Source organism: Dermacentor andersoni, chromosome 3, assembly GCF_023375885.2.
Source record: "Dermacentor andersoni chromosome 3, qqDerAnde1_hic_scaffold, whole genome shotgun sequence".
NCBI classification, from domain to species: domain Eukaryota; kingdom Metazoa; phylum Arthropoda; class Arachnida; order Ixodida; family Ixodidae; genus Dermacentor; species Dermacentor andersoni.
In genome coordinates, this window is record NC_092816.1 from 20,575,113 (window position 1) to 20,585,805 (window position 10,693).

Genomic DNA, 10,693 nt, shown 5'->3' on the forward strand with positions numbered 1-10,693 from the left:
TGAACACAATGGCTAAATGTATACAATGCTATACGATGGCAAGACGATCGCGCTCTGGTAGAGAATTCCATTGAGACACTGTGTGCGGGAAAAAGGAAAATTTATAAGCATCTGTTTTTGCGAAATATGGCGTTAAAGATCTTGGTTGTTGATGTCGTGTAGGTCTTGTGGATAGGGGGGATAAATACAAGGAAGGATCAATAGCGAATTGCTGGTTAAGTAGAGAATTCAGGAAGCCCAAGCGAAATTGCCTTCTTCTGTACTGAAGGGGGGGTATGTTATTGGCTGTCATTAGTTCCGACGGAGAGTCCACACGACGAAATTTAGAAAAGATAAATCGAACAGCCTTTCTTTGAATTCTTTCGAGTTTATCAATGTTATGTTTTGTGTAGGGGTCCCATACTATGCTTGCATATTCTAGCTTTGGTCTGATGTATGATTGATAGCATAGAAGTTTTACATTTGGTGGTGAATTACGAAGCTTGTGTCTTAGGAAACACAACTTTCTGAAAGCAGAGGAACAAATGTTATCAACGTGTGAATTCCAGGAGAGGTTAGCCGTGAACGTTACACCTAAATATGTGTAGTTATCGACATGATTAACTGTAGATGAACCTATGGAGTAAGCATACTGAAATGGGGATTTTCTTTTAGTTATAGAAATGGAAACTGTTTTTTGTGCATTTATGACCATGCCCCACTGGTTGCACCATTGGTATACGTAATCTAGATTTTTGTTTAGTTCTTTTTGATCATGTATGCTGCAAACTTCACGGAATAATATACAGTCATCTGCGAACAATCGAATTTGAACCGTTGGATCAATTATATCTACGATATCATTTATATAGCACAAAAATAGCAACGGCCCTAGCACACTGCCTTGGGGCACACCCGACGTGACTGGTAGAAGGCGCGAATTTTGATCCTCGACTGTGACAAACTGCACCCGATTTCTCAAATATTCAGCCACCCAAGCGACCAACACCTTCGGAAGACCAATGTTGTTTAGTTTATAGATTAGTTTGTCATGAAAGCCATTGAAGAGGTTGAAAACAAGGAACATAATCATCACCCCAGACAAGCATTATGGAGCAGTACATTCGAGTCGTTCATGATATTCTGAAGGGCAACCAATATTTGAATGGTTCCAAAATTTCTTATAAGATAGGTATAAATTATGAAAGCACTCTATACATTATCACAAAGGACCTAGGACTCCAGAAAGCGAGAGCCCAACGTGTACCATGTCTTTTGACAGCAGAACACAAGTTGGCATGTTTGCACATGTGTCAGCAGCTCCCAGCGCGATTTGAGCAAAAAGGAATGCGTTTTTGGAATAGCACGATTACCTATGATGAAACTTGGGTACAGTACTACATGCTTGATTCGAAACAAGCAAGCATGGAGTGGAGAAAGAAGGTGATGTAGCCCCTGTCAAAGCCAAGACTCGGCTGTCAGCTGGCAAGGTGTCTGCAACTGTTTTTGGGACCAGCAAAGCATTTTGCATATTTAGTTCTTGCACAATCACTGCACCATAAATACTGTGAACTTTTAAGTGAGGTAAAGCTGCTTATCACTATAAAAGGTGCTTATCACTATAAACACATAAAGTGATTCTTCTATATTACAACACTAGACCCCACATTGCCACTGTCACATGTGCAAAATTATGAGAGATGTATAGGAAACGACTGGAACATCCTCCCAATAGCCCTAACTTATCGCCCTATGACTTTAATCTCTTTGGGCCACTCAAAGAAGCAGTGGAGGAGTAAGTGAGCAACCGGCTGCTGACACAACCTACTTCTATTTGCGAGAACAGTATAAAAAGATACCAATCCACTGGAAGATATGCATTTATAAGTTGGGAAATTATGTTTAAAATTAATTTACACTTTGGTTTATTTTTTACTACAAATAAACTCTACCCTCTTATACATACTATCATGGTCACCATGGTGTTGGATTGTCACTAGCATGGTAAAATGCTGCACCTTAATTTGATCCATTTGACTCCATCTTATCTCCAGCCGTGATTTGTAAGCAGAAAATCTGGCTCCAATGTGGCAACCCTCGCATTATGTGAATATTTCCAAAAGGGAGTGCACAAGTTTGTGTAAGGCTTCATTCACACTTGGTAAGCAAAAAGTGAGCGAAAATGCGAAAGCGGGTGGAAATTGTTTTCCACACATGTCCAACATGTCCACATTTGTTTCCCCAAATCCATCTACTGCGAGCACACTTGTCCACTGGTGGCGCTTGTCACCACACCATTTTTTATTAATTTTTTTTTTAATTGTGGGGCGTTGTGTGCCAAAACCACGATATGATAATGAGGCACATTGTAATGAGGGACTCCGTATTAATTTTGACCACCTGGGGTTCTTAACATACACCAAATGCACGGTACACAGATGTTATTGCATTTCACCCCCATCGAAATATGGCTGGACGGGGATTCGATCCTGTGCCCTCAGGCTTATAAGCGCAACACCAGACACTATGCCATTTCAGACAATATGTTCATACGCTGATCCATTGGTTATCAAAAGGAGTGATTGCATGCAACTTCACCCACGCTGATTCTAATGATGAATATCGAAGACAAATAAACAGTTTTGATACACTTAGCCTGTTGTTTTCAGATATGCGTAAGGAGCAGCCGACGAAGCAGATTAATGAAGAATTAATGATGAAGAAGCTGAAGAAGCAGTAAGTGGTGGTGATATATTTGCCTGGCTCTGCAAAAGCTCAAGAAGTTGGGGCACTGCTGCGCTTTGCTGATGCACCTTCTGCTAATCCCCAGCTCCTCAGCAATTTTTGCTCAAATGTCACTCTTGTGGAAGGTGTTCTTGTAGAGGCTGTGTGTTTTATCGCACAGCACAGGGTAATTTATGATTGCGCCGATTAGCATTGCCGCTGACACTTTGGGTGCCATGTTAAATGTTTACATGCTGGTGCAGCTTCCGGCGATGTGGAAACGCTTTCACCCAGGCAACAAATTTGTTTCCAGAATGATCTGGCTCACCGCCTAGTTTTCCACCTGCTCAGGTAGAAACGCGTTTCGGATTTCTAGGGGCTTTTTTTCTCTTTCGCCTGCTTCGACAACAAATGTGAACATAGCCTAAAACAAGGCTGAATGAAAAGAATCGGAGGTATAATGGAAGTAATTAAGACTTTTGACGATTACTATAAAGCACACTACACAACAAAATTTCAGAGGAAAGCATACTACTCAGCAAAATCTTTAGCTTAACAAAAACCACTGCATCAAGACTGCTGCATGAGCACTCATGACAACAAAATCTCTTAACTCCTTAACTGCTGTGCCAAATTCCGGTAAAAAAAAAACATCTGAAAGTGCAGAACTTTTTTTAAACCTGCTCATATTGATATAATTTTTTTTTCTAAAATATGATACCAGTAATGCTTATTGCATTTTTACTGGTATTGTTGAAAGAATAGCAAAAGTCATAGCGCATTATTTATTTGTCAAAATTACAAGAAACTGCACATACGCATATGTGCAAAAATTATGGAAAGTTCACGACGAGTGAATTCGTCATTGGCACCAGAGTATGCTCATTGTGATGCTGAGTTACCTTGTCATGGGCAGTGAAGGGGTTAAATTAGCTCTACTGGTATAGCAACAGCTCAATGGCATAGCTCTGGTGATGCAGCACATTTCTTCCAAGCCCAAATGGAATGCACCCTGAGCCACAGTGCCTGCAGCATATAAGCTTGCAAACAGTACAAGCAGCTGTTGAGAAAATGCACATAAGGCGCTGCTGTGCATGCACTGCTGTGTTTTTACTAAGAGACCTGAGCTCTTTGCATGGTCGAGTTGACTCTTAGAAAAAAGAAAAAAATATATATATAATACTGGTCACCATGTCGATGTCTGGATTGGGCAGCTCTGTGCCTCCAATAATGTAGGCCAGGACAATCATTGTGACTCCAAAGGCCAAAAGACACGAGCTGAACACCAGCAGTGGTGGATGATTTAGGGCAAAGCCCCGCAGATTTTGCACTACTCCTACAGTCATGGCTGAAAAGCTGGAAGAAAATAAAATAAAAGGGAAAGAACTGTCACAATTGATGCCAGCATTTCATCATTATACAAATGGCCAAAACCTATCTTTTAGAAAAGTCCTGATAAGATTTGCAGTAATCATAATCAGTAGGAGAAAGCTGAGTAACTGCTTTACAAAAATATTTTGCGCAAGGAGTTGACCGATTTGAATATAACGTCCCACAGCAACACCTATGCTATGAAACATGCCTACAGTGGCCTGTCTCAGATTAATTTTGACTATGTTGGAGCTAGTGTGCACATAAGTATATGCATACAAGCATGTTTTCATTAAAATGTGGCAGCCAAGAACTGAAGTTAGGACCTCATGCTCAGCAGTGGAACACAACTGCAACTCGGTCAACGTGACTGGTAATTGATTAAGGTGTTGAAGAACTTTAACATAGTACATGCACCAAAATACAGACTGCAATGCTCTGCTGATAATATTGAGTACATAATTATTGAATGTAAATTGTGGTGTGAAATATGCTACTAAGAAGCCCCCCACCCCCATTTACAATTGGTGATGTGAGCATAATGTGAGCTAGACCAAGCACTTGAAAGTCTATAGGTGTGTAATTTGCACTCGTGAAGACTGTGAATGCAAATGCTGCAGTTGGGTATTTACCATGGATGCTGCATACCCTGTCTGCTCTGTACCTTGTGGTGGTAGAACTCACCAAATAGACAACAATATGAAACCAAAAACTGGCGGCAGAAATGTAAACAAACACACAAAGGTTAACTGTCATAGCAGACTATGGTGTACTTTCCACAACCAGGGGAAGCTAGGTCAATATAGAACAATACATCATTATTTGATAATTATGACCATATAATAACAGCAGCTGCTACAACTTCTGCAAACCCATTGTTCAGTACACTAAATATCTGTATTGGGAGCTCTGGAGCATGGGAAACTGAAATTATTCAGTATAAGAAGCCCGTTTACAAAAGATATATATGTGTGTACAGGACTTCAACACAACTCGCATAAGCTGTGGCACTTAATTCTATAAGTGTATTTTTAAGGAAAATACAAACAAATGTAATTTCGTCTCTCTGCTACCTCCTTTCACAAAAAGGCGAAAGCCAAGCTGAGTGCATGCAGTAACTATGCGGTCCTCGGTGCTAGGAAGGTGCATATGTTATGATAATAAGAATGTGGATTTCTTTCACTGAATCTTGGCAATGCTACCTAATATCCTCAAAACTCAGTTAGAAGCATGTGTTTCAGCATCAGTGTATTCCCATGCTCATGCAGCACATACGCTTGCATATAGAGTAAATATATAACTGAATAAGTTGCCTGTGTTGCATTCTGTACATTGACATAAAGAAGTTGTGGGTTTGTCATGTGGGAAAGAAGCTTCTAATAAAATGTCAAAGAAAATTTCAAAATTCAAAACACAGGAATAACGGTACGCCGATCAACAATATGGCTTTAGCTTGAATTATGCAATTATGTTACGAGTACTACAATATGTTCATAGTCAGGCCACGCCATGGGCAGATTATCTGCAGTATGCATTCCATTCCGATGTGGTAACGAATCCAGCACACTTGAGAATGAGCACAACTGCGCACTTTCCCAATAACCACATGGTAGACGAGTCTGTTAAGTTCAGTATTGAGCTCGCACGCCATGCATTCAGTGCTCACATGCAAAGTGAACGAAATGTAACCCAGAGCTGCGCCTATGTGTTATTGCATTTACCACAAAGAGCAACGTTGCGTTGCTGGTAAGACAAAACTGTTTGATGGTGAAGGAAAGTGCAATGAAATTTGTCGCGACATTTTGATCACTAAAGTGCAAAGATTCGTTAAATAGAAAGAGGAGTGTGTAAATCAAACGGATGAAGTTTCGCGATTACATCTCATCTCGACAGGTTCGTTGCTAGTGCAGATGCCGTGTCGCGGCGTTTTTATACAACAAAGTTTACATAAGCTTAATTTAAACGCATATTACGCTGCAACCGAGATCTCAGATGATCAGAGCGCGCTATATGATTTCGCGCAAGAGCTTACCTCGCGAGCAGTTTTCCAAGCACAAACAGAAATGTCACGGTCTCACATGCTCGTTTTAATTCACGTGCTAGGCCCAGAAGGTTGGTTCACAACAAGGTTGGTTCACAAGGTGCGAAGCAAGCCCGAAACTACGCTACAACGAAAACAGATCTGGATGCAGTCGGCTACAACTTCGCACTGGAATGGCTCATAATGGCTCATGTAAATTTGGACTCTCAAGTCTCGGGCCTCTCGAGCTTTCATTTGTGTTGTGTATGGCTGTGCAGATTTGGACACGTACAATACTGTACAACAGATGGTATTATATTTCTAGGCACACTTATCCCGAATGATGTTTAGCAAGGTCAACCAACGCCCGTAGCCGACGATTGTCTCTAGCATGGTATTTTGCTTGCAGTCAACCAGCGTTGCCGTCAACATTATCGATGCAGCGCGGTATTTGAACCTCGACCGCGCACCCCACCGTGGCGCGCCCAAAGCGTCGATCCACAGTACAGCATGCGTCGCACGCACATGCAATATCAAATTCCAGCATAACGCACTGAGCACCACCTATAATACCCGCCCTGAAGCTGAGCCAACTCCTTCCTGAGCGTGCTTGGCGCCGCGCACGTCGCTTCTGGAGAGCGCGCATGTAGCATCGTAAAAGTCGTCACATATTAACTGTAATAAATAAAGCTAGAAGACAATGCTGAGTACTGCAATGGTACAAAACCAAGAAGGTTTAAGTATACATAACCTCTTTATACAAAACGAAGTTTTAGCACATGGAGTAAAGAAACTATACGAGGGAGCGTCATGTAACAAAGTAAGTCGAAGGCCATGAAAAAAGAAATAAAGGTAGAAGAGATGATGAGATTCAAAGGGGAATGCTGGGATTTCTACCATAAGCACGTGGTCAAGTATCGTGTAACATGATAGGCAAGCGGTGCGCTGCACGGACCCGGCCTCGGCGCGCGCTTGTCGCCTGTGGTCTCGTACGCGGCTTCCACTTTTCTGTCTCCGTGTGTGTTTTTGTGTGCGTGGCTGCGGCAGCAGCACTTCGATGGGGGCGAAGTGCAAAAACGCCCGTGTACCGTGCATTGGGTGCACGTTAAGGACCCCAGCTAGGTGGTCAAAATTAATCCGGAGTCGCCAACTACCCTAGATAAAAAAAAAAGAAGAAGAAATACAGTATTCGTCATAACTCCTATAAATCCAATAACATCATATGTGGAACAACGGGCTTTTGTGTGGGATCATACATGTTCCATATTGGATATGGGAGTTATGTGGCATATACGGATTTTTCAATAGGGTACGGCGTGCCTCATGATCATATATCGTGGTTTTGGCATTTCTTTCTTCTTTTTTCTCTTTTAATAGCGCGCGCGCTGCCATGTAGCGCGTCCTATTAAAAATGGGGAGGGGGGAGGGGGGCTTTTGCATGCCAGGACCACGTTATATGATTACGACGCACGCCGTATCCTACTGAAAAATTCATATGCCCCAAAACTCCCATGTTGTTACGCAAACGATCTGTATCCAAAATATGCAGTATAATTGTGTGTCAATTTTCGTGTCTACACTTACGCAATGCTGTTAAACGAGCTAGTTGGTTGATTCCGGTAACATGAATCGATTCACGAATTACCAGCAGCAATATAAGAGGGACGCAATGGAACTTATGCAGCCACCACAATGCATCTCTTCCACAGCAATATATATATATGTATATATATATATATATATATATATATATATATATATATATATATATATATATATATATATATATATATATATATATATATATATATATATATATATATATATATATATATATATATAGTTTCTTCCGTTCCCTCCTCGAATTAACCTTGACTTGAGGAGGGAACGGAAGAAACTGGTACATAAGAAACCAATCAATGAGTTAGCGGTAAGAGGGAAACTAGAGGAATTCCGGATCAAGCTACAGAACAGGTATTCGGCTTTAACCCAGGAAGAGGACCATAGTGTTGAAGCAATGAACGACAATCTTATGGGCATCATTAAGGAGTGCGCAATAGAAGTCGGTGGCAACGCCGTTAAACAGGAAACCAGTAAGCTATCGCAGGAGACGAAATATCTGATCAAGAAACGCCAATGTATGAAAGCCTCTAACCCTACAGCTAGAATAGAACTGGCAGAACTTTCTAAGTTAATCAACAAGCGTAAGACAGCGGACATAAGGAACTATAATATGGATAGAATTGAACAGGCTCTCAGGAACGGAGGAAGCCTAAAAGCAGTAAAGAAGAAACTAGGAATAGGCAAGAATCAGATGTGTGCGTTAAGAGACAAAGCCGGCAATATCGTTACTAATATGGATGAGATAGTTCAAGTGGCTGAAGAGTTTTATAGAGATTTATACAGTACCAGTAACACCCACGACGATAACGTGAGAGAGAATAGTCTAGAGGAACTTGAAATCCCACAAGTAACACCGGAAGAGGTAAAGAACGCCTTGGGAGCTATGCAAAGGGGGAAGGCAGCTGGGGAGGATCAGGTAACAGCAGATTTGTTGAAGGATGGTGGGAACACTGTCCTAGAAAGGCTGGCCGCCCTATATACACAATGCCTCATGACCTCGAACGTACCGGAATCTTGGAAGAACGCTAACATAATCCTAATCCATAAGAAAGGGGACGCCAAAGACTTGAAAAATTATAGACCGATCAGCTTACTGTCCGTTGCCTACAAAGTATTTACTAAGGTAATCGCAAATAGAATCAGGAATACCTTAGACTTCTGTCAACCAAAGGACCAGGCAGGATTCCGTAAAGGCTACTCAACAATAGACCATATTCACACTATCAATCAGGTGATAGAGAAATGTGCGGAATATAACCAACCCTTATATATAGCCTTCATTGATTACGAAAAAGCATTTGATTCAGTCGAAACCTCAGCAGTCATGGAGGCACTACGGAATCAGGGTGTAGATGAGCCATATGTAAAGATACTGGAAGCTATCTATAGCGGTTCCACAGCCACCGTAATCCTCCACAAAGAAAGCAACAAAATCCCAATAAAGAAAGGCGTCAGACAGGGAGATACGATATCTCCAATGCTATTCACAGCGTGTTTACAGGAGGTATTCAGAGACCTGGAGTGGGAAGAATTGGGGATAAAAGTTGATGGAGAATACCTTAGCAACCTGCGATTCGCTGATGATATTGCCTTGCTTAGTAACTCAGGAGACCAATTGCAATGCATGCTCACTGATCTGGAGAGGCAAAGCAGAAGGGTGGGTCTGAAAATAATCTACAGAAAACTAAAGTAATGTTTAACAGTCTCGGAAGAGAACAGCAGTTTACGATAGGTAGCGAGGCACTGGAAGTGGTAAGGGAATACATCTACTTAGGGCAGGTAGTGAGTGCACGGATCCGGATCATGAGACTGAAATAACCAGAAGAATAAGAATGGGCTGGGGTGCGTTTGGCAGGCATTCTCAAATCATGAACAGCAGGTTGCCACTATCCCTCAAGAGGAAAGTGTATAACAGCTGTGTCTTACCAGTACTCACCTACGGGGCAGAAACCTGGAGGCTTACGAAAAGGGTTCTGCTGAAATTGAGGACGACGCAACGAGCCATGGAAAGAAGAATGATAGGAGTAACGTTAAGGGATAAGAAAAGAGCAGATTGGGTGAGGGAACAAACGCGGGTAAATGACATCTTAGTTGAAATCAAGAAAAAGAAACGGGCATGGGCCGGACATGTAATGAGGAGGGAAGATAACCGATGGTCATTAAGGGTTACGGACTGGATTCCAAGGGAAGGAAAGCGTAGTAGGGGGCGGCAGAAAGTTAGGTGGGCGGATGACATTAAGACGTTTGCAGGGACAACATGGCCACAATTAGTACATGACCGGGGTAGTTGGAGAAGTATGGGAGAGGCCTTTGCCCTGCAGTGGACGTAACTAGGCTGATGATGATATATATATATATATATATATATATATATATATATATATATATATATATATATATATATATCAAAGAAAAGAAGCACTCTTGGTGAAGGCCGGACCCCGGCCGAAACGTCAGTATAAAGTCCTGTTATTTTCTCCTACGTGATTCTATTCTTTGAACTATTTCTGTGCCGAATCCTGCGATTCTGTGTTTCACTGATATATATATATATATATATATATATATATATATATATATATATATATATATATATATATATATATATATATATCAGGCACGTACTCAGGACTTTTTTTCGGGGGGGGGGGGGGCAACCCAAGGTAACTCTATGCAAATGAGGGGGGTACTTTACTACTACAAATGTGAATAATGTCCACCATTCGCCATAAAAACGCGTAAATCCACAAAAGAGAAATGAAAGAAGATGTATTTTACAAGTACACCCTGTGAGATACACCTCTCCTTTACTTGGCAAACAAGGAACTACGTCAAATAGACTTGCGCAGGAAGAACACTGCCAAGAACAAGTAAAGAAGACAAAGTGTAAAATAAAGATTACTTTAGTAGAATACAACTTCAAAAAAGCAGCAGTTGGCAACAAAGGCACACAAACCGCGCGGAGTTGTGTTACTT

At 41.4% G+C, this 10,693-nt stretch overlaps 1 protein-coding gene across 4 annotated transcripts in view; it reads right to left on the reverse strand.

Annotated features, from left to right (window-relative positions):
• LOC126519352 (transmembrane protein 248-like) overlaps positions 1-6,280 on the reverse strand; it is a 41,564-nt gene extending 35,284 nt beyond the window's left edge. For 3 of the 4 annotated variants that reach the window (XR_008610191.2, XM_055065493.2, XM_055065492.2), the window contains exons 1-2: positions 4,707-4,735; positions 3,894-4,059 (exon numbers count right to left, since the gene is read on the reverse strand). Coding sequence is in view for 2 of the 4 variants with exons in the window: in XM_055065493.2 (XP_054921468.2) it covers positions 3,894-4,059; positions 4,707-4,720 (180 nt within the window). In the remaining 2 variants the exon portion in view is untranslated. Of the gene's footprint in view, positions 1-3,893; positions 4,060-4,706; positions 4,736-6,106 lie in introns of those variants that run through there. The other variant, XR_008610194.2, reaches the window with a different exon arrangement.
• Between the last annotated feature and the right edge of the window lie 4,413 nt (positions 6,281-10,693).